At 34.6% G+C, this 23,760-nt stretch overlaps 4 protein-coding genes, 1 long non-coding RNA gene and 1 pseudogene across 7 annotated transcripts; 2 read left to right on the forward strand and 4 right to left on the reverse strand.

Moving 5' to 3' along the window:
- Positions 1-200: 200 nt before the first annotated feature.
- LOC108854743 (uncharacterized) lies at positions 201-3,306 on the reverse strand. The gene is made up of 9 exons (XM_057008476.1): positions 3,050-3,306; positions 2,915-2,974; positions 2,771-2,818; positions 1,316-1,448; positions 1,163-1,239; positions 895-993; positions 719-789; positions 541-631; positions 201-458 (listed from the first exon to the last, which is right to left on the reverse strand). The coding sequence occupies exons 1-9, from the start codon at positions 3,275-3,277 to the stop codon at positions 342-344; spliced, it is 924 nt and encodes a 307-aa protein (XP_056864456.1). The 5' UTR covers positions 3,278-3,306; the 3' UTR covers positions 201-341.
- Positions 3,307-3,450: 144 nt separating this feature from the next.
- Positions 3,451-6,625, reverse strand: LOC108854741 (pre-mRNA splicing factor SR-like 1). 3 transcript variants are annotated; one of them, XM_057008474.1, is made up of 5 exons: positions 6,483-6,624; positions 5,762-6,091; positions 5,050-5,130; positions 4,583-4,654; positions 3,451-4,337 (listed from the first exon to the last, which is right to left on the reverse strand). In XM_057008474.1, the coding sequence occupies exons 2-5, from the start codon at positions 6,050-6,052 to the stop codon at positions 3,615-3,617; spliced, it is 1,167 nt and encodes a 388-aa protein (XP_056864454.1). In that variant the 5' UTR covers positions 6,053-6,091; positions 6,483-6,624; the 3' UTR covers positions 3,451-3,614. The 3 variants fall into 3 exon arrangements, 2 of the variants coding, with proteins under 2 accessions (XP_056864454.1, XP_056864455.1); XM_057008475.1 differs by having other exon boundaries at positions 6,355-6,524; XR_008944931.1 differs by having other exon boundaries at positions 4,190-4,337; positions 4,920-5,130; positions 6,483-6,625.
- A 442-nt stretch (positions 6,626-7,067) lies between these two features.
- LOC130511262 (uncharacterized) lies at positions 7,068-8,242 on the reverse strand (annotated as a pseudogene).
- Positions 8,243-11,600: 3,358 nt separating this feature from the next.
- On the reverse strand, positions 11,601-12,544 carry LOC130510461 (uncharacterized). Its single transcript, XR_008944118.1, has 2 exons — positions 12,077-12,544; positions 11,601-11,975 (listed from the first exon to the last, which is right to left on the reverse strand). It is a non-coding gene; the product is annotated as an uncharacterized LOC130510461 (long non-coding RNA).
- A 1,953-nt stretch (positions 12,545-14,497) lies between these two features.
- On the forward strand, positions 14,498-16,506 carry LOC108852525 (uncharacterized). Its single transcript, XM_018626029.2, has one exon. It carries the CDS (start codon positions 14,534-14,536, stop codon positions 16,349-16,351), a length of 1,818 nt encoding a protein of 605 aa, XP_018481531.2. The 5' UTR covers positions 14,498-14,533; the 3' UTR covers positions 16,352-16,506.
- A 1,045-nt stretch (positions 16,507-17,551) lies between these two features.
- LOC108850569 (uncharacterized) lies at positions 17,552-18,650 on the forward strand. The gene is made up of 2 exons (XM_057008173.1): positions 17,552-17,687; positions 17,836-18,650. The coding sequence occupies exons 1-2, from the start codon at positions 17,552-17,554 to the stop codon at positions 18,648-18,650; spliced, it is 951 nt and encodes a 316-aa protein (XP_056864153.1).
- Positions 18,651-23,760: the final 5,110 nt, after the last annotated feature.

The raw sequence follows: 23,760 nt of genomic DNA on the forward strand, positions 1-23,760 counted from the left end.
AACACCACAAGTTGAGGGGATCCAAAATACTAAACATTTAGTTAAAATAGAAAGAGCGGTAACCGAAGAACAAGCAGCTTTTGAATATGAAAACACTAAGTAAACAGATATTGTTTCATTCATCTGATTTTCTCCATAATTGCATATAGATATTTATCCTGAAACATCAACCTCTCTACTTATTGCTTGATCAACTTCGATCACTCATATCAAATGAGATTTCATTTGCTCTGAAAACAAAATACAACTCAACCCATTCCACAGTTTAACAGGCAGAATTAAAGATTGTAGTAGATACAATAATAAACATGATTCATATTAGAGAGATCATCCCGGAAGGATTATGATGAGTCTTTCTCTGATGAAAGCTGCTTAGCGAGAAGGAGGAGCCCAGCTGTTGTGAATCCTGACAAGACGGCTGACGCATAAAACGTAGCTAGAAGAGACCCTCTTAGAGACTGCCCAGAAGACCAACAAAACATACAAATGTTTAATATGCATACACCCTCGAAACAACCGAAAGCAGTATACACCACAAACCTTTGCGAGTTGCAATGCATTGTCATTAGCATACTGCAATGAGCTCTCTGGTATGCTTTGGATTCCTTGACTGATTTGCCATGACAGTATCCTGTACAATTCAAAATATGAACTGTTTTACAATGTGTTGTTAAGAGAGACAGTTCTCAAAAGTAATTAACAAAGCTTCCACACATACCCAAAGACGAAGGCAATGGCAGCTCCAGCGTATGCTTTCTCTGCACTCACAGCAACCTGAAGCTCCCCAAACTGCAGTTTCAATTCGAACAAACAAACAACAAAATATATATCTCATCCGTTAAAAGTAGTTTCAGTGAACGTAGAAGAGAAATCATATTTATTGTCAAGCATTACCTTAAACATCCTCGTATTTGACTTGGATTCATTACCGACTGAGGCAGGTGATGTATTTACAGATAAGACCTCTCCAGTTGTAATCATCGCTTCAGCAATCTGCGGCAACCTTAGTTTTTTTACAACTCAATGTATTACATGGTTAAAGTATGCAAAACACACATAAAATGACACTTACATAAAAGAGTTTAGTCAGTAAACATTTTATCATAATCAACACAATCAGTCAGTAGAGGGGAAACCACACCTACTAGGTCTCATGATGTACCTTCTGTAATTCACCTTGACCGTACTGTCCCATTCCCCTGAACCTTTTGCCCGCAGATATCAGACGCCTCCCAAAGGCTGAAGCAAGAAAACGAGAATGACAAACAAAGATGTAGAAAGACATACTATTAGATAGAGCTACTTTCTTGCTTACCTGATTTGGCACCATCTGTTAAAGAAGTTTCCAGTTGGGGAAGTTTCTTCACTAAAGTACGAGAGGTTGATGTGTCAGCTTGTTCCCAAGCACGGGACAGATTCAGTAACGTCTCCCCAAGCTCTTGACCACACTACAAAATAAATTTGAGAGGTAAGTCCCTCAAGGAAGAGATGCAAAAAAGAGAAACAGCTTCTTGTGCTACAATAAGGATGAAACTTTCTAAATATTAAGCAATGAACAAGTTCACAGGCTTTGGTGGCCAATGGAAGTGAGCAAGAACTATAGGTGTCAAATGGGCGGGTCGTCCATTGGTCGTCCACGTCCATATTTAAATGGACTTAATATGGACACACCCATTTTTACCATGGGTTATTAATGGACAAAATATGGATGACCATTTAAAAAATGGTCTTTACGGGTTTTGGGTTTCATGGACATGGGTTGTCCAATGGACAAAAAAAATCTAGGGTTTAAAAAAAAATTGAATTTTTCTACCAAAACCGAGAAATCGGGTTTTCTCGCCAAAATCGGGAAATTGGATTTTCTCTATCAAAATCGTAAAATCGCACAAACTGTAAAATCGGGGTTTTCCGCGAAAATTGAGAAATTGGATTTTCCCGCCAAAACCGAGAAATCGAATTTTTCCGCCAAAAACCGGAAAAATCGAGTTTTCCTGCCAAAATCGAGAAATTGAGTTTTCCGCTAAAACCGTAAAATCGGGTTTTCCCGCCGAAACCGAGAAATCGAGTTTTCCCGCCAAAACAGAGAAATCGCCAAAACCGTAAAATCAAGTTTTATTGCCAAAACTGAAAATCGGGTTTTCCCGCCAAAACCAAAAAATCGGGTTTTTCCGTCAAAACCGGAAAATCGGGTTTTCCCGCCAAAACCGTAAAATCGGGTTATCCCGCCAAAACCATAAAATCGGGGTTTCCTGCCAAAACCGTAAAATCGGGTTTTCCCGCCAAAACCGTAAAATCGGGTTTTCCCGCCAAAACCGCAATATCGGGTTTTCCGGCCAAAACCGCAAAATCGATTTTCCCGTCAAAACTGCAAAATCGAATTTTCCTACCAAAACCGCAAAATCGGGATTTCCCACCATAACCAGAAAATCAGGTTTTTCCGCCAAAATCGTAAAATCGAATTTTTTCCATTAAAACCGCAAAATCAAGTTTTCTTGCCAAAACCAAAATTGTTGTATTTATGGATTAATTTTAATTTTATGAACTTGTATATATAATTATAGGCTTATAAATTATAATCTAAAGTTTTCTTATATGGTCTATTATGGACTATATGGCAGCCCATAAAAATATGGGTTTTAGTGGATATGGTTCTTAATGGACATGGTTCTAATGGACATGGTCAGTCTTTGTCCACAAACAATAAATGGACAAATGGATACGGGCTAATGGACGTGGACTCGCCCAGTTTACAGCTATAGCAAGAACTAACCTCATCGATGATGGGTCCATTGGAGAGATCAAAGGCAGCATCATTTAACTGGAAAGATAAAAATTAAAAAAAGGCGTTGCAAAATCACTAAAGTTGTAAGCTTTTTGAAGGAGAGAGGAAGGCTGAAATAGAAGGGGGCTTTACATCGAGACGAAGATCACTTGGTAGCTGCTGGAAGTAATCTGATGGAAGATCTAAACACTTCTGCAAACAAGTTACACAACAAAGTTTCAGTTTTTGACTCAATCATTAAACAGAAAACAGAGTTTTGTCACTTACAGAGAGTTGGAGGAGAAGAGATTTCGAGCTTGTTTCTAAAGGCTGAGGAGAATCTGATTCGGCAAGAGCAAATGTGAGAGTAGAGGGTTTCGAAAGATTGAGTCTTTTCGAGGGTAAAGGTTTCAGGGAGGATGTTAAATGAATCGTCAAACGAGGAGTTCGCTGCTGTGAAAAGAAGATGGTGGAAGATAGATTGTGGAGAGGCTGAAGGAGACTAACAGAATCCATCTTTGTGCAAAATGATGCATACACACAGTTTTTAGATATTAATGGATATAAATTGTTTTCAATAACAGACAAATCATTTTGCATCCACTAAAAGCCAAAGCTATATTTTTATATGTTTTTTCTTGCAGAATAATAAACAAAGTTGTAGTAGACCTCAAAAAGAGAGAGCAAGAAGTAATATAAAGTCAGAACAGTTCAAGATAAAAAAGATGAATTCTGTAAACAAATAGTTTGCTGGAAGTTTAAAACAGCAAAGTAAAACAACATTGCATCATCCTACAACATAGAATAAGCATTTCAAGTCACAGAGTGTTTTTTTTTTTTCTTTTTTTGGTTTTCACCTCCAAGAGGAACCACCAAGCTTAATCACTTCTTCTGAACTTGAATCCCTCCTTGTTCCATACCCTTCTTCCCCTTTCTGATTACTCGCGTCTCCATATAGATCTTTTAGCTTTGCGAGGTTGCTGTTAACAGTCACAGCTGCTTTCTCCTTGTTTCCATAGTCTCTTTTAGGAGTTGGTTCACGCTCAATTTGCACACTCCTGCTCCTACTCCTGCTCCTGCTCCTGCTTCTACGGTCGTGTCTGCTTCTATCATCCTCGTAGTCACCGCGTCTGCTTCTACTACTTTCATAGTCACGCCTTGATCTCCTATCATTACCATAATCCCTCTCCCTTTCTCTGTATCTATCTCTTTCCCTCTCCCTCTCTCTCTCCCGCTGTCTATCTGAGTCTCTGTCCGAATAATAGTCTCGGCTCTGGCTCCTCCGTGGGGACCGACGCTGTGGTTCATCCCTTTCGTTTCTGTCATAACCTGAAGGTGGAGGACGGCGAACGGGAGAGGAGCCTCTGGTGGAGGCACGGTGAGGTGCACGCTGCCCAAATGAAACAGAGAGGGATGCTTTTACTGACGGTGGACGACGCGCAGTGTCTTCAGAGCCACGAGACATGTCTCCCGTTGAACCAGATGGTTTTGTTGGTAAATTCATCTTCTCAAGGTTTGATACAATCTGGCGCATCACAGGTACCGGGATACGTGGAAACAATGTATCAAAGTAATACTGCCAGAAACCAAACAAACAAAATCAGATTCAGGGATTAGCACAATACAGCATGTGGATCAATGACTCTAAAAGAATCAAGTAAACTCTTGTAGCAGATAATCACAGAATGCTCTTCAGAAACATAACTTACTACTACTCAGATGATTTTCGAGATAGAGATGCGAAGCTTAAACAAGCAACTACGTCCTGAATAACAACATAGCAAAACAAATAAACATTAATTATTGTTATCTGGTACTCACCAGTCCAAGCAGCAAATCACGTACGTAAACACCCATGGTCGTCACCCGTCCATTTGATCCTGGTGCAAACTCCTGAAGCAAGGTAAATAAATATATTCAATTATTCTTGTAAAGCAGTTTACCAAACAGATCATCCCACACATCCTAAGAAACGTCCACAAAGGTTCAAGACAGAGAGTACACCCATAGAGTTAGAGAATTGAGACGCCTATAATTGTAGCCATTCAGCTCATAAACATTCTACTATATGGATCCAAACTCTAGTTTCTTTTAGAATACTAACAAATTCAAAAAACACATATTAAGGAACTAAAGAAAAACAAGATGCTAAACTCACACACAAACTACAAGAATCCAGATGAATGGGACAGGCAAATGCGTACGGTATATTTCTCGAGAGCTTGGATCTGTAAAATGTTATCCATATAATCGTATGTTACTCTAAAGAACATGATAAAGATTGTTACCTCATCATCTTTAATGTATGGTTCGTACCATGTCCACAACGTCTTTGCATCTGCAACATATCTTAAATATAGGAATCCGACCTGCACATATAGTAACACGTGGTCAGATCCAAATCAACGAACATATTAAAAACAGATAAGACAAGTTGTTATGACATAAAATGCAAGACTAAAATAATTTCCAGACCAGTAAACCAAGGAAGCACACGATTAAAGGAAAAAAAAAACTTCACACAGATCCTAGAACTTTAAATGGACCACCGGCGGCAAACTAAGAGTGAGATTACTATTGTCACAGTCGCCTGTTTCTACACTGTTAAATGGGGGCAGTGAGGTGATCCTAGAGATAAAGAGTATCTAAAATAGAAAAGACACCTCAAACCTTGAATGTGCAGAGACTGCTAGCAAAGAAAGGTCTTATTTAATAACGGTGGGAGAAACACTCAAGAACCCAACATTGTATCTGGTTGTGAAAAATCTGTTACGAAACACACACAAAAACAATTACGTGTAGGCTCATCATACCCTGGAGGAGAAAAGATTAGTTTTTGATGGAACCCAGAGATAAAGGAATGCTATTTACCTGACTCACTGTTAGAGGCTCTCTAATTATTTAAAAGAACAAAACAGCACACAAGGCTACACTCGCTCTTAGCTAGCAACTATATATATTGGAGGGTCAATAATGCAAGGGTTAAGAAGATAGACTGACCGCTCTGATGTAAGGAGAATCAGTGTGCTTCAAGAGGCCATGCATCTGCTTGACAGTGAGTTTCATGGTGAAGAATTTGTAGAGGAGACAATAGGCAGTGGAAGGACCACGGCAGTTGCCACCCATCCAGGGCTCGACATGACTAACTTGGTTGTAGATTTCATCAACGACCTCATGATAAGTCTTGAGACCATAAAGCTCTTTGAAATAGTCAGAAGAAACAATGTTCATTGAAAGAACCTTCTCCAACAGTGACTCGTACGATCTCCCATTTGTTTGTATCTCCGCCATGAAAATGCTCAGAAGCCTTTACAACTCTACCACCGAAACCTAAAAACAGAACACATCAAGAAAGCTAAAAAGCTTCAACCTTTTGTAGTCAAGGGAATAATTATAAACAATTTAAAGACATAGAGAAACAAAAACAAATCTTAATCTAAGAATTGAAAATCCCTAGATTCATCCGAAACCCTAGAAATCGCCTATCGATGCTCATGTAAAATTAAGCCGTAAAAGAGTTGAATTTCGTGAAACCCAGAAAAGAAAAAAGTGAAATTCGATATCAATTTCTAACGAGACTTGAAAAACCATACCGATTAGGGATAACTCGGAGCAGCGCCGGTTAAAACAATTTCTCAGAGTAATTGAACTTTTATTTCAATTGAAATCGCAAATATTAAATGAGAGAGAGAGAGAGAGAGAGAGATAGAAGAAAAAAAACCTGAAATTTGGAGGAAGTGCGGTGGAGATTAAAGGGGGAAGAGGAAGAGGAAACCAAACAAAGGAGTAAACGGCGATCTCGTAAGCCTCTCGACTTATAATATTGGCTGGCTATAACTTTCAAATATGACCTCTTATTATTAGATATTTCATATTGAACCCTTCTATTTAAATATATTTTTATTTTAATGCTAAGAAAACATTTCAGAAAAATTTACATGAATTTTTTTTTTTTTTGATCGAAGTCACAGACGCACAGTTAAAAATTGCTCTTCGAGTGCTGCGTATCATCAATAGGCTCTTCGTATGTAGGTTATAGTAAAGTTCATATTCTTCCTTGGGCATGGGACTTAAACGCGAAATGAGTCACCGATATTCAAAGTGACTGACATTAAAAGGAAGAAAATGAACCAATGAGGGATAAAGAAAGAAAGTGAAGCAACACAGTTTTAAACTGCAGAAACTGCAACAGAGCATTTCCTGGACTCGTTAAACCAAAGTCACAGTTTGACACAAGAAGGAGCCTCTCTTAAGATGTTAGACCATCATTATTGGAGGGACTAACTAAAACAAAAGCCCTTAACAATATTATATTAGTACTTTTATGTTTAGGGACAATGGTAAGAAACCAAATAAGTTTGTTCCCTTTGTTTCAAAAGAAAAAGACCCATCTCTTTCTTTCTCTCTTTACAATGTTAGAACCGAATGAGCTAACTTACAATCCTACTAGTGATCGGTGATAGCTTGAAGCTGATATATAGATCACATAGTTATGCCTTAATAGCTCAGATAACTACCTCAACCGATTCAGAATGCAAACGCGACTTTTTTCTGCATTCTGGGATCCGCCCTCTCTTTGGTTACATGTAACTTTCCCATGTTCTTTCCAATTTCACCAGTCACATAGTAAGTGACCTTTCGTCCACCTGTGTCACTTTCTCCCATTACTTTCCTCTTTTTAAGAGAGCAATCAGTAGTAGTAGTGCTCTTCTTTTCTTGTAATGTGGTTGCTTTGCATTTCACGGTCTTTCTTTACCTTCTCATAAGCTTGTTGAACCACATTTGCCACATGACCTATAGTACTGCTGGTTCTTGAGAATGTCCACTTGGAGTTACTGAACAAACCTGAAGTGGAATTGTGGTTTCGCTTTATATAACTGGGACCACTCCAACTACTTGACATACGACTGTAGACAATCAGGACACAAAAAGTTACAGTTAACATACGTTCTAAGAAACCCGTACTGCAGCATGCATCTCCTGCAGACTGTCTAGAAAGTATTCGACTTTGCTTGCTCTGATGAGTTTGGAGTTCTTGTATGATGATCACTCACTCCTGTTTTCTACGGATTCTTCTTCTGGGTCGGTGGATGATTGTTTTTCTGGATCTGCATGCGTTGGTCTCACATTTGAGTAAAACTAGTCTTGGCAAAATTGCAAAAGCCGGTATTAGAAGAAGAGACAAAGACATTTTGATACATTGTCTGCAAAGTCTGCCTACGACGATCATAAGCAGCTCTCTTCTCCTGATCTGACAATAACTTCCAAGCTTCAAAGACATGCTTGAATGAAAGCTGTTTTTATCCGGGTGGAGGATAAGAACAAGCTTCACGTACTTTCTTTTCTAAGGTTTCATAATCATCGCGCGGAGTTGCGTCATTTTAGTTTTGGCTAATTTATATATTTTATTCACTAAAGGTATGAGCAATATTATCCGCTCTAAATTTTAACGTGAGAGCTCAGAAACACACATGCATACATAATTTAGGTGGTATTATGCCCACACATGCACATAATCATTTTATAATTTTTTATCAATACATCTCTATAATATTATTTGAGAAGTCAGTTTCCTATGTGTCGCGCTCACGTTAACTCCCACGGTGATTGATTACATTGATACCCTTATGAATCAAAAATATAATATTAAATACTATAATTGATTTTTATTCAAATTTCTTTTGTAAAATTTACAAATAACATATATAATAAAAAGGAAATATTTATAAAGGCTATTAAGTGAATTTAAAAACGAAAATATATGTATAAATAATATGATTTCATTAAAAAGGAAAGTTCACAAATAGTAATATTGCATTAAAAATATTTTTAAAATAATATAAAATATACTAATAAAATAATTTCTTTATATTTTTCAAAGTAACAGAAATAATTTTTATATATCTATCTATTTTTTAGATGATTACATAAAATAATTAAGTAACATAAACTGATATATTGAATAAAATCATTTATAATTAGTATTATTAAAATGCTATTTGTATTTCCTATATTTTGGTTACTATAATATCTTTCAATTACAACAAAAATATCTATAAATTATATTTTACTTATATAATATGATTTTTCAGATGCAATCGCAATTTTTCCTGCTTATTTTTAAGAGATATAACGAGAAATAAAGGTTAACAATAAACATCTTTTGATCAAATATTTATAAAATATTTTAAAATCACACTATATACTTTAACGAGGTAAATATATTATATTTTATCATTATTAAAATTGTATGTTTTCTTAATATTAACTTTTGTTAAGAAATTGGTTTGAATTTGAAAGAATATATCTAACTCAATATATTCATAACATGAGTGACTTCACTAATCCAACTTATATCTAAAATCATAGATTTAATTACAATAAGAAAATATAATTTTATAATAATTATAATTTGTTTTATAAATATAAATTATAGGATGACTCAAAACACATTAACAAATGAAAAAAAATATATTAACCAACTGTTAAAATTTAGTTATTTTGTAAAATTTATATATATGCATGCGACTTCAGAATATTATCGTTACACTAATTTACGTAATTTGGAATCAAACAATTTGGTTTATTTTTATTTAATTCTAAGCACAATATATCTTAAGTTATACATAAATTACTAAAATATATTTACATATCTAAAACAGCAATCAACCTAAATGCAAATAAAAAATTAATCAAAATCGTACTATATTTAGAATAAAAAAATATTATAGTTGAATTCAAAGAAATGTATACAATCCAATATACCCAAATGATAACTAAATCGACTGTAGAAACAATAAAGTCGACTAGATATAGCATATCTAAAATCATAGTTCTAATTAAAGTAATATAATATTATAATATATTATGCATACAAATTATAAACTAATTTAAAATTAAAAGTAAAAAAGCAATAAATTATTTTAATATATATTTACTTTATAAATATTTATATCCGTGCATGAGCATATATATATAATGTTTTTATGTTTGTGTAACTTTTTAATATAGCCATAATCAGAAGACATGAAATTAGTTAGAATTTATAAAATATTTTTGTTATTATAAATATTGATATGAGTTCACGAGCTTCCAAAAAAGTATGAGAAGTAACTTTCTATATATTATTTTTTTCTAATATATTTTTAAAAATCAGTATTTAATTTGATATATATTATGAAAATACATTCACATTTAAACGATAAATAAATTAATTTGACTTGACTTAATTATAATAAAAAAAATTATATTTCAGCTTGAATTTGAAAGAATATATGTAAGTTAATACAACATGAGTTACTCGACTAATCCAACTTATATCTAATTTAACTATACTAAGAAAATATAATTTTATAATAGTAATAATTTATTTTATAAATATAAATTATAGGATACTCAAAACACATTAACAACTGAAAATAAAATATTAACCAACTGTAACAGTTTAGTTTTTTGTAAAATTTATATTATCGTTATATTTATTTACATAATTTTGATTCAAATGCTTTAGTTTATTTTTTATTTCATTCTAAGCACAATATATCTTAAGTTATACATAATCTTCCTAAAATATAATTACATATTTAAGACAACAACCAACCTAAATGTTAATAAGAAAATTAATCAAAATTTTAATATATTTAGAATAAAAGATATTATAGTTGAATTCATAGAAATAGATGCAATCCAATATACCCAAATCTCCTATATACTAAAGCGCAAATTGCCTAACGAATAAGAATCTTCCATGTGGAAAAAAATTAAAAAAACAACTAAAAAACAATTGACATGTAGAATATATTTTTAAAACAATAACAGTTTAAAAACAAATGTAAAAACAGAAAAATTTAAACGAATAAAACCTGTTTAGTCTATTAGCTGATTTCCTTTTATTTATTTTATATATAAAATAAAAGTTTCAGTCTCGACACCCATGATCCCACTACTTAGAAACCGCTAATCATTTTTTAGATAATTTTCATGTATTAGTTCCATCTCTACTTGCAATCAGAAATAGTAAAATTTTAAATCTTTTGCAATCAACTCCATTGATCCCTCTACAGTTTCAAATTCTAATGACGAAATTCCATTTGCAGTTCAAGATTCAAATCCAAATTGTTTCTGGTCCAACAGTTGCCTAATAGTTAACGAAATGAGAAAAAGAAGAACATCAATATGCTATGGATTGATACTGAAGTTGGAAGATAAAGCTTAAAGTCCATGTAAGTGAAACTAAAAAACGCTTAAACTCTTTATGCTCAAATATCTTTTTGGTTAACCGTTTTCTCTTCTAACCTACTTAGAGCATCATTATCCCTAAGAGACACTTAGGAACTCTTAATCATTTTTTAATAGTTTAAGTTGAAAAAGTGAGTTTAAGAGATTTGGTTTAGAGATGAGAAAATCTGTGTGGTTTATTGCAAGTCTCTTATTTAAGGATTCTTAAAAAAAATAAGAAAGAAGATGAGTGATTAAGAGAGAAGATGGTTGATGAGGAAGAACAAGAGAATGAGATTGTGAATCTTCTCGTAAGCTATTATTTATAAAACTTTGTGAATCTTCACTTTCATTGCAAATTGAAGCTATTATTTATATAACTTTACCTTGACCACACTAATACAAACCAATACAAGACAACAACACCTATTAACTGATACAACCGACCACAACACAACAACACCTTTCATTATAATATGAAACAGAGGACACACTTTTCTCTAAATCAGGACATAAAAGCAGAGCAATATAATGGGAGCAGAGGAGCTTGTACATGTACAGAACGTGAGCAGAGGAACTTGTACTCTCCTCGGAACCATTGTTCCTTCAAAACCCATTGAAAAATCCAACAACAATGCCAGTAACTAGACAACACAAGTAGTAGACTACACAAGCATACAAGACTACAAAGCTTCCTCGTCTGTGACGAAACCGTGAATACACATGAGTACACAAGACTACAAAGCTTCTTCCTCTGTGACAAGTCCGTGACACAAGAAAAGACACTACACAAGAATACAAACCAATTCATCACAGAAGCTAACTCAATTCTACTCTTTTCAGTTCAGACCAGATGAACCTCCCTTGTGTCTCTTTCCACAGAACAAATCAAAACCTATTTGATCCATCCATCTCACAAAACCTATTTGATCCATCCGTCGTAGAGAGAATCGAACCGACTTGACAAATCAAATGTGCGATCAGAACAAGAAGAAGCCTAATCAAAGACACGCATGATTGAAGAACAAACGAGGAGAGGACGCAAGCAAACAACAAAACTGGATAAAGGAAGAAACTTTTAAGCTATGGGGAAGTTACCAGAATTAGCATGAGGACTGTGGCGGCTGCTACTGTCCACTTCGTCTCTAATTTGCATCGACTCTTGTCCCTTCGTAGGATCGGTTTCAACTTCCATGGCTTCTCCAACAAGATTCGATTCAAGCTTTGGTTCTTGTCAAGATTCGAACTCCACCAGAGACTCCGCGGTTCCGTCGACGTCTTCTTCCTCCATCATACCTCCCTCGTCTTGTAGATTCTCCATCGAAGGATCAACGAGGCAGATCTGCGGGAGGGATTGGATGCCGAAGACAGACGTCGCCGTCGAGGACGAGAGGTTTCGACCGAGAGAAAGAAGAAACCGAGAAAGCCAAAAACAACGCCACCTCTCGTTGTCCTACACGTGGCCACTAAGAGACAAGCCTTCCAGGCCTTACGTAAGAGGTGTCTCTTCTGCTTTCTTCTTTTTTTATATTTTTTTTAATAAAACTTATCCTAAGAGCCATCATAAGAGGCACCGATAAAGATGCTCTTATAACTTTCGTAACTTTTTCTGTACTTCTAGACATTGGCTAAAGCCACATACACTACATGGTGAAAAAGGTAAAGGTAAAGGTAAACAAAATATGTTAAAAATGCATTTAAAATTAGTTTAAAAAAACAATGTATTTAAAATGGACTAATCAATTCTTAATTTGCTGGAATAGGTTTATTTGTTGCGTGGTGATAGTTCACGAAAAGATTAATATGGTCTCGACTCAGAACACACGTACACAGCCTCTGAAAACTTGAGAAGCACCACAAGGAAAAAAAAAGGAAAACATGGAGATAATTAGAAGGCAACAAATGAAATCAAAGAAACTTAGGTTGTAGAGAAGGAGAAAGATTCATGTCTTTTTACAAGACCTAACTATGGTAAATTTCCTTACTTTTTTTTTGAATGAATGTTAACTTTTATTCATCAAAAAAACCTTTTTACATCAAAGTATAGACTTTTGTAAAGGAAAGACATAAACTGAAAACTCAATAACTGCTATAGACTTTCACTTAACTCCCAATCCTCCAATAAAACCCAAATCTCCAAAGGAATAGCCTTTTTACCTTATTCTTTATTTGTGTGTTTATAATTACGTAGAAAATGCAGTGAAATTATTTTGTTTGCTTTAAGATTAAAAAAATATAGTTATACTTTTCTAATTTTTATTTGTTGATTCTGTTAGTAACAAAACTGGCTGAGCAAGTATAGCAGTGCAAATGAACATAAAGGAATATCATGGACGAAAATAAGTGTATACATAAAAGAAATATGGAAAGACTATAATAAATATGAATGTCAATTATCTACAAAATTAAAGTTTGTATTTAATAAAACTTGTGCAAGAAATATGCTTCCCCTCAATCTGATTTCTCATATGTAATAATCTTTTTTTGGTTTTAGAAAATGGAAATGTGTAACAGGATATAAAAAGCAAAATTTAGTTTATATTTAAAGTTTTATCAATAAATATAACCTAATATTTATTTACATAGTAAATTATAACCTTCAAATAAAATTATTTCCATTGTATATTATATAAAAATAAAACCCGTGCTAAGCACGGAAGATAATACTAGTCATAACTAAATCGACTGTAAAAACAACAAAACCGACTAGATATAATATATCTAAAATCATATGTTTGATTAAAATAATACAATATTATTAATATAAGTTAATTTAAAATTAAAAATAAATAGCAATCAATTATTATATTATATTTACTTTATAAATACTTATACCCGTGCTTGAGCACGGGAAAATCACGTAGTTACTAACTAAAAGAAAATAATGGTAACTAATTGTTTATATTTTCATTTTATAATTCTTACATACTATAGCCGTGTTTGTTTTGTTGCCGCTGCATTAACGACCGCGTCTAAGAATTAACAAACAAAAAAGAAGAAATTCAAGTGCAGCGTCGTTATACAGTTTCCGCCGGCGACTGCCGCACTCGTCTTTTCCGTGTTTTCATCATCGTCGTATTTAGCAGCGTCTTAAACTCGTGCGTTGATGTGTAGCTTGCGTCAATTGTTATTATCCTTTTAACTCTTTCTTGTAACCTGTTGCTGACGTGTTTTTTTATTCCTTTTATATTTTCTGACGCACCCAGGTGACGCCCCGCGTTCATGGAAAGAACACGCCTTATAAATATTAAAAAAAATTGTACACTATATTTATTATTAATAAATAAATCTTATAAATCACTCAATATTCTATATTCAATTTAAATTAGAAAAATTTACTTGATTAATTTAGTTACAGGTTTTATGTTTTTAATTTTAAATTTTTTATTAAAAGATATTTTTCAGATAACAACACAAATTTATAAAGATAAATACTAAATTAATAGTATAGATAATTTAGTAGTTATGTACATCATTATCCAGTAAACAAACAAAAATACTCTTACTTATATATTGATCACCTCCATCTTGAAGGAAGAATCGGCACAAGGTGCAATGGGGCGTGTAATGGCGGAACCTCCGAATCTCATGCTGCAAGCAAGAGAACTTCTTGCGACTCCAAGCCACGAAGGGTTAGAGACTCTTGTCATTCATCTCACAACTCGTCAAGAAACCACCACCGAATATCAAACGGCGCGTCCCCTCTTAATCTTCTGCGCCAACAACTTCGCTAACTTGTTAACCCTAAAGCTTCTACAGATGTTGTCTCGTTCTTCTACCAACGCCGTCCTCAGATCCAAATCGATCATTCTCCTTTCCGAAACCCTAGCCGCTTGTAAATCTCGCAGGTTCGAACTATCTCTCGTCGCTCTCGACGAAATAAAACCCCTAGTGATCTCTTGCTTGAGGATGACGCAAGAAACCGAGATCAGACTCTTCAGAAGAATCGTGTCTTTCATCGCTCACGACCTTGTGATGCTCGATAACGGCGGGTGGGACGAGCTCAGCGATTGTATCGTCGAGCTCGCGGGTACAGAGCCTCTGAAGGCTTTGCATGTCTTCGTGTATTTGCCTCCAGTGTACGGGAGATTCATCAACAGTTGTTTCCGGAGGATTGTAGAGAGAGCAGAGAAGGTGTTGCTTACGCCTGATCAAGATAGGGTTGAAGATTGGAGTTTAGGTTTACAAGCTGTTGTGAAACTTGGGATTCAAGTCTTGGATTCTGAGATGAGAGTTGATGTGGTGAAGGCTCTTCTTACTCTTCTTGTCAAGGCAGCGACTGATCTCGTGGACAAGGGTATGGAACCGTTTCTGGTACGTGGGCTTGTGGATCTCGAGTTGTTCTTGTCACGAGAGAAGAAGTTGTATAGTTACAACAAGGATCAATGTGATTTTGTGTCTTGTTTCTTGTTCAAGATCAAAGACTTGGGACCACTAACGAAGGAGGCTACGGGGAAGATCCATCGTTTGGTTAAGTTTACCCCATCTCTCGCACAACAACAACAACAACGACAAGGTCATGGAGCATGTTCTGAACGTGAATGGTCTGATCGTTTGAACAACTTACCGCCACTTGAGATCTTAAAAATCTTTGCGTCTGCTGATGTTGAAGAGAGGTTCAGAGTCACGGCAATCAGACGGCTCAACGTGTTACTCTCTGACTACATTACTAGGGAAAAGTCAACAGACGTTTCATTGTTGAGACAACTTCAGCCGTTGCTCATGTCTTGCCTTTCGAGTAAAGAAGGAATCTCTGAGAGCATGTTCAAAGTCCTCGGTGAGGTTGTCTACCACGTTGCGTTTCAGATGACGAACTTCCATTTTGACACATGGTACGGTCTTTCCGAATATATTGGATCCAACAGCAAAACGGAGTTTGAGAGAGCGGTTTATATCTTCCAGTGCTTAACAATGTGGCTAGACGATGAGTTTATGTATTCTATAGTGAAGTTTCTTCTCCCAGAGATAAACAAAAGGCTAAACCCACCGAGAGAGGTGTTGGTAGATAACAGTTGCTGGGTCTCGGCTTTTTTGGGTGCCTTCTGTGCCATCATTCATTTGTTAGAGAGAGAAACTTCTGCTGTGGAGGAGTTGGCAGATAAGATGGTAGATTCAGTGAGAGAGCTTGTGGAAAGAAAAATGGAAGTTGGGCTTGTGGGGAGAGCTTTCAGAGATGTGGAAAGCATTGTGAAGAAGCAAATGGAATGGTTTGGTGAGAACGAATACAAACTGATTAAGGCCCTGCTTCGGAGACTCTACCTAATCAAAGGCATGACAATGGAAAGCAAGATGGTGTTGTGGAGAACCAACGTGTTTGTGGACAGGGGATTGACTCACCTGGCTGAACAGCAACCAGACGGTGAGATTGATTAGTCTGATATTATATAGATAGACGGTAATGTCAAATTGTAAATCATTTGATAAAAATTCTATCAGTGTGTTTTCTCTCTGTTTGATCATTGCTTTCTTGATCATGTCTCGAGTTGAAAAATCACTTTCATTCAACAAAATTTATTTGTTGAGTTTTTTTTTTGTCTCTGTTTAACAATCTGATACTGCTGCCAAGGCTGATCACCAGTGGTTGATGGGCATGATCAATGTGTCTTTTAAGCAAGTAGCTAAGCTATCTGATAGAGCCTTTCTATCGTATTATTGATGAAACGTAACCAAGAACAATCTCAACGCGGTGGTGAATCGTGATGAGCCCAAATCTCAAGAGTAAACACTCAAGAGCCTAACCAGTTTCCCAAAACAAGTTCCCCCCATAACGAACACCCCCTCCCACCTTTTATACTAGGCTCATATACTAACAGACTCCATAACTCGTAACAGACTCCAACAGATTCTAACCGACTTCTCACTAACTTCCAACAGTCAACGCCACGTCACTGATAGACACTTTATCTAGAGATTAGAGAAACACTTTATCTAGAGATTAGATTATTCATACTCCAATATCTTCCCGTTTGTAAACATTATTCTATCTCAATATAATTGTTGTACTCTCTAGTTATGAATCCTGAGTGAGGCTGCGTCATGGGTATGATAGAGCATTCGAATATGTGGGTGTCGTGGATTGAAGCGTTTGTTCCAGGTTAAGGTGTCTCCGATTTGAAATATGACAATTCACATACGGTTGTATCAAAAGTGAGACACTAACATTGTTGACCAAAGCTTGAAGTTAACTTAGGTCACAAGTTATCCTAATGATGAGTTTAAGACTAGGAAGATTGAGTGTTATCTAAAAGATGTGTTATCTAATGAGATTATAGTTGCTATATAAGGAGATGCTAACCTTGTGGCATAACTTATGAGTTTAAGGCTTTAGTTTTGAGCAAGTTTCTAAAGCAATAAGATTGTGTGTTCTTACTCTTGGATATTATTGAGTTGATTTCAATAATTGGTAACAGAGGAGTAAAGAAATCTTATAACATCCAAGACAAAAGGAATTGAAGTTGTTTTAAGAAAACAAAACCATGGGAGATAAATATATTGTTACGACAACAAGCAAAACGTAGTCCCTCAACTATTCAATGTCTGATGCTCAGTACCACAAACTATACGGTATGGAGCATGCGGATGAAGGTGGCTCTTAAAGTACATAAGGCGTGGGAAGCGATCGAGCCAGGCGTAGAAGATGGAGACAAGAACGACATGGCCCGAGCAATTCTGTTCCAATCCGTACCAGAAACCTTAATCTTGCAAGTTGGTAATCTTGATACCTCAAAAGAGATATGGGAATCAATAAAATCGAGACATGTGGGAGCTGATAAAGTTTAAGAGTCTAGGCTACAAACGTTGATGGATGACTTCAATTGACTTAAGATGAAGGAGACAGACAATTGATGAATTCTCAGGAAAACTTGCGGAGTTATCATCGAAGTCGTTATCTTTGGGAGAAAACATTGAGGAACTTAGGCTGGTGAAAAAGTTCCTGAATAGTCTCCGAAGAAAGAAGTACATACATATTATAGCAGTACTTGAACAGGTTCTTAATCTCAACACCACAACTTTTGAGGACATTATTGGACGTCTAAAAGCCTTTGAAGAAAGAATCAAAGATGAAGAGAAGGACGAAGATCAAAGTAAGCTTTTGTACGCTAAGTATGATTCTCAAGACGCACAAGATACCTATGGTAGAGGAAGAGGACGCGGTGGTCGCTTTAATAATAGAGGAAGAGGTCGTGGTCGATCGAACAATCAGCACGATTGGAAGGATGGAAGAGACACGATGAGAGTTGTGTGCTTTCGATGCGACAAAACTGGCCACTATGCCTATAATTGTCCAGATCGACTTCTCAAGCTTAAAGAGACACATGATAACGACAGTGAGAATACACGTGAAGCAGAAGAGTTGATGATGAATGAGGTTGTGTATCTCAATGAGGAGAATGTGACGCCAAGTAAGTTTGAGACACACACATATGGAGATAATGTATGGTATCTAGACAATGGGGCGAGCAACCATATGTCAGGGAGAAAAGAATATTTTTCAAATCTTGATGAAAAGGTCACATGCAAGATGAGGTTTGGCGATGATTCTCGCATAGATACTAAAGGAAATGGCTCGATAGTTTTTCTTAACAAGGATGGCAAGCGGAAAATATTGGCGAATGTCTATTACATACCAGAGTTGCGAAATAATATCATTAGCTTGGGACAAGCTACATAATCCGGGTGCGACATAAGGACGAAAAAGAACTACCTCACGTTGAATGATCGCGATGGAAACCTATTAGTGAAGGCAAATAGGTCTAGAAATCGATTGTACAAGAAAACTGTGGAGGTCGATAATGCTAATACTAGATGCTTGCAACTTTCAAAGGTCGGTGACTCTGCTACCTGGCATGCAAGACTTGGGCATGTTGGTAGATTCAGTGGAAGAGCTTTTGGAAAAAAAAAATGGAAGTTGGTCTTGTGAGGAGGGTTTCAGAGATGTGGAAATCATTGTGAAGAAGCAAACGGAATGGTTTCGTAAGGAGGAATACGAACTGATTAAGGCTCTGCTTCAGAGACTCTACCTAATTGAAGGCATGTCAATGGAAAGCAAGGTGGTGTTGTGGAAAACCAACATGTTTGTGGACAGAGGATTGACTGAGCTGGCTGAACAGCAACCAGACGGTGAGATTGATTAGCCTGTTGCCGCTTAAGGGTTGTATAATCTGATGGGTAGTCTCAAATTATATTAGATAGACTTTAATGTCAAGTTGTAAATCATTCTTTCATTGAATAAAAATTCTCTCTTTGGCTATGTTCTATCAACGTGTTTTCTCTCTGTTTGATCATTGCTTTCTTGATCATGTCTCGAGTTGAAAAATCACTTTCATTCAATAAAATTTATTTGTTGAGACTTTTCTTGTTTATGTGTAACAATCTGATGCTCTGCTGCCAAGGCCGATCACCAGTGGTTGATGGGCATGATTAATGTGTCTTCTAAGCAAGTAGCTAAGCTATCACTTATATAAAAGGTGTGTAAGAATTAGAGAAACACTTTATCTAGAGATTTAGATTAGATTATGAAAAAATTGCCAAAACGGAATAGAAAAATAACTACATTATCCTTTTGCCATAATTTTTTTTTGTCTGTTTTAGACTCAGATATCCCTGGTCAACTTTACAAATTTATATCAATTATTTTAAGAGTTGGAAAATATGAAAAATATTCAAAATGTACATAAACAAGAAACAGTTGAAAAATATTTTGGTTGACTAAATATTAGTATATCACAATTTTATTTTTTGATCTACCGATGGCAGAAAACATAATCTACCATCTACGGACTCGTAGATTGTAAATTCGGTTAACAACATAGATATCTACAGATCATAGAATATAATATCTACCAATAAATACAAATAGATTTCGATCCGCACAACCGTACGAGTGTTTGTTTTCATTTATTTTTATATAAATATTTTGTTTTTAATTCTAAATTGGTATATATTATAATATACTAGGATAGAGCCCACCCTACGGACGGGTTAGTAACTTAAAAATTATAATAAATCATAAATTTTGTTGAATATTTCAAAATATTTAGGTTAATTTAAATTGTAAATAATTTTTAAATTGTAATATGAAAATTTACAGTTAAACATCATTCAAAATATTAATGTTACAATAATACAGTTGTGTATATTATCTATTTTGATAACTATGATACTTTGGTTGAAATGTTTTTTATTATATTTTTATTGTGCTTTTTCATGTCTATGTTTTGAATATTCTTTTTGCTTTAAACCTATAACTAGATTTTGACCCGCGCTTTGAAAGCGCGGAAATACTTTTCTGTTGATTGTTTGTTAACCCGTTTCTTTGTTCACTATGTTTAGACGTAGTCATTTTGTGTATCGGTTTAGTTCCAGTTTTTTTTTGTTTTCGGTTTTATTATAGTTTGTTTTAGTTTTCGATTTCTCGGTTCAAGAGCAATAAGAACCATTTGGTTATTTATGAATTTGGTTTTGGTTTTGTTAATTTGTTTCCGGTTTTGTTCGGATAAAAGTGTTAGGAAGCCGATAAAATATTGATATTAATTCTGGTTCGATTCCGTGATTATTTTCAATAATTTGAGTATGATTAATAACTTTATAAACAATTAGAATGCTTATTTTAAAGGTTCAAATTTTGATATTGTTAACTAATTATTCAAATCAAATCAATTTATATGTTAAGTTTAGTTATTTTGAAATACATTATTCAAATTTATATTTAATATATATTTTTATACTTTGAGATTTTAAAGTATATAATAAACTTCATAAAGATTTGAGCCCTATTAGGTAGTTATAAATTTCAGTTTAGGTTCGGTTTAGATTTTTGTGGATTTGGTTCTAGTTCGGATAACCCGTTTATAATAATTTGAAATATGTTATATACTTTAAAATTTCAAAAAAAAAATCTTAAATATAAATTTGAATAATGTATTTCAAAATAGCTAAACTTAACATATAAATTGGTTTTTTTTGAATATTTGGGTAGAGAAACAATATATTTTAATTATATTTGGTATTTTGAATATTATTCATCTATTTTAGATACATGACATACAAAATATATACTAATGTGTGCTCAGTATCATGAATCCATTTGTAATGTCACATACATAATTTTTTTTAATAGTTTCTTGTCCAGTATTTTATTGATATACTTAAATGAATATGTTAGAATGAAAAGTTTAAAATTTCTCAGTAACATACGGTAGAAACTAAATATATACAGCCGACATTTATTGGTGTAACTAATTCTAAAATGACTAAGAAAATCATAATGGAATCCTAAATATCTTCTAACAATACGAATATATTATTTCTGTTTTAAAATGATTAAAATAGTAAATTAATAGATAATGGCAATCTCTTGTAATTATTTGTAAAGTTTAAGGAGATTTAAAAAAAAATGCTGATGTTTTAATTGTATTGATGCTGATCAATAACCACATATTATAAGTTAGTTCTTTTTTACTTTCAGTGAACCTAACGTTTATGGTTGTTGGTAGAACAAATGCTGATGTGAAAAATCTAAAAGAAGCCAATGTTATAGGTCAGAGAAGTTGTTGTGCATCTTTATATTGTTTATTTTTTCTTCTTAAAACCATAAAAAAGGTTAGGTTCACATTGTTTGTTTTAGTTACTTCAACTTTGTAGTGATGTGTTTTACTATGATTTATATTCATATTTCTTCTCTTGAATCTCTGTTAATGTTTTTTTAAAAAGAAAAACTTTGCTGTTAGGCTTATAGCTACGTATTCTTTACTGCTGTGCAACTTTTTTCGTTATTGATTTATATTTTAAAATTAATTAAAAATGTGAATAAATGTTATAATATGTTTGACTTAGTCTCGCTTCCAATTTATATTTATTGACTAAAGGAAATTTTACTGCATCATTGTTCGTTTATAATGCTGTCCAAAAAATTCATTTTAATAATGCTCTCCACTTTTTCAGTCATCTTTTCTGTTGTTATTGCTCAAAGTTGTTACAACATTTCTATTCCTTAAAATAACAATTTCATGTTGTTATGAAGATAATGATCAAATGCAGATAAGATAAAATGATACTATCACTTTATTTTAGTGGGGAAAGAAGCCATCTTATTGATTTCACAGAGATGCAATCTTGATGCAACCTCTCTCTCCCCATGTTGGTAAAAAAAATTCACAATGATCTGAACCTTGCTTGATTCATACCCAACTGCAGCAACACCATGGTTCGTGTTGACCCCGCATCCCCCATCAAAGACACCTTTCATATACCAAATACACAATATTTCAAACATCAAGAAGATTAATTTTTTTTCCAGATCATGGGTCTAATAATGTCCTTATATGGAAACAGAGACTCATAGAGAGAACAATATAAAGATGGGTTGAATTAAAACATATTACTGGCTTAAAACCAATCTTCTGCAGCTCCTTCTCCATGTCAAATAATTCGTTTGGGAGTGGCTGTCACAGAATAGATGCTTGAGCTTTTCATCAATATCACTGATATTTATTTGAAGTAGATATTAAGATAAGCTACATGCGAAACACCACAAGAGCTCAACTAATACTTTATGAACAGGAAAAAACGATACACACATTAATATGATAGCAATATAGCATTGAGAGCAAGTCTCGTTAGCATCATAAGACAACATCACCCACTAAGATTGTTTTTATGGATGAGAGTAACTGCTCATTATATATTTAAAATACCAATCTTTCCATTCTTCTTCACTTGTTATATCCCATGGCTAAGGCCTGAAACTTGTATCTAGAGAGATTGTAATTGGCTTGATCTCGTTGGATAAGAGATCAAGAGAGGGCGGTTGGGCGGTTATTGATTGAATAAACAACTTTATTCTATCAGACACAGTTTCTGATCCTCTTCTTAAATTTCCGTTCATGGTCTCTGTTTTGCTCTGTAAAAAAAATGTTGATCACTGAACCTGAGCAGAGCATGGACAAACAATTAAAAGTTTTTACTAAAAAACATGATCGACACATATGCGGAGAACTCGCGAATAGTTTCTCAAGTCTCTTAAAAAACTTTTAAGCTCTAACTAAGACACTTGAGAACCCGCCTTGAGTTAGCCATTCTATTGAGAGAAAAAATCCAACTGTTGTTTGGATTTGTGAAGATGATGTCTACGGTATGTAAGGTTACTTTTTTATAGTTGGAGATGCACCGCCTTGAAGCGGGAAAGATACAATGAACGAGAAATCGTGGTTGCAGCGTGGGTCGAATTTAAGAACCTCGTTAGTGGCTGTGAATAAGTTGGTCCTGTAACGGTTCCAGAGAGAAAAACGAAGACGAAACGACATGAAGAAAGCCCAATCCAGGGAATCGTCTCACAAATATATTGTTGAATACACCATTGTCGCTTTGGTTAGCAACAGAACGAAGAACAGGATGAACCCTAGACATGTAATAGATGGGCTCGCCAACTTTAACAAATGTAAGGCCCAGTCAAAATAAAAACCCAGACAATTTAATGAAGAGTTGATTACCGTATAAGACACATTATGTCTTTGGCTTACACAAAAGAGCACATTCTACTTGGTAGACACTTTGTCTTGTCTTCTAGTAGTTGATTTGACACTTCTGACCTTGATGAGGATTCTTATTATTTATCTTATTAAAGCTGAAGTACAATTTCGGTGTGTTTGGATACTTGGATAGGAGGATTAAAAAAAATTGGAGTGTTTGGAAACTTGAATAGTAGTCTTAATGTGTTTGGATACATAAATAGTAGTATCTATTAATTGTGTTTCCATATTTCACTTAGTTTAACAATTTAA

Source organism: Raphanus sativus, chromosome 4 (assembly GCF_000801105.2).
Source record: "Raphanus sativus cultivar WK10039 chromosome 4, ASM80110v3, whole genome shotgun sequence".
NCBI lineage: Eukaryota > Viridiplantae > Streptophyta > Magnoliopsida > Brassicales > Brassicaceae > Raphanus > Raphanus sativus.

What these genes read in the sequence shown, in the direction of transcription:
- LOC108854741 (XM_057008474.1), bottom strand. Translation starts at nt 6,052, where the DNA reads ATGGCGGAGATACAAACAAATGGGAGATCGTACGAGTCACTGTTGGAG. An exon ending in CATACATTAAAGATGATGAG is followed by an intron (nt 4,655 to 5,049) that starts GTAACAATCTTT and finishes ACCTTGCTTCAG; the next exon opens with GAGTTTGCACCAGGATCAAA. An exon ending in GTGATTTGCTGCTTGGACTG is followed by an intron (nt 4,338 to 4,582) that starts GTGAGTACCAGA and finishes GGTTTCTGGCAG; the next exon opens with TATTACTTTGATACATTGTT.
- LOC108854743 (XM_057008476.1), bottom strand. Translation starts at nt 3,277, where the DNA reads ATGGATTCTGTTAGTCTCCTTCAGCCTCTCCACAATCTATCTTCCACC. An exon ending in GTCAAGGTGAATTACAGAAG is followed by an intron (nt 994 to 1,162) that starts GTACATCATGAG and finishes AGGTTGCCGCAG; the next exon opens with ATTGCTGAAGCGATGATTAC. An exon ending in ATGCATTGCAACTCGCAAAG is followed by an intron (nt 459 to 540) that starts GTTTGTGGTGTA and finishes TCTTCTGGGCAG; the next exon opens with TCTCTAAGAGGGTCTCTTCT.
- LOC108852525 (XM_018626029.2), top strand. Translation starts at nt 14,534, where the DNA reads ATGGGGCGTGTAATGGCGGAACCTCCGAATCTCATGCTGCAAGCAAGA.
- LOC108850569 (XM_057008173.1), top strand. Translation starts at nt 17,552, where the DNA reads ATGCGGATGAAGGTGGCTCTTAAAGTACATAAGGCGTGGGAAGCGATC. An exon ending in AACCTTAATCTTGCAAGTTG is followed by an intron (nt 17,688 to 17,835) that starts GTAATCTTGATA and finishes ATGAATTCTCAG; the next exon opens with GAAAACTTGCGGAGTTATCA.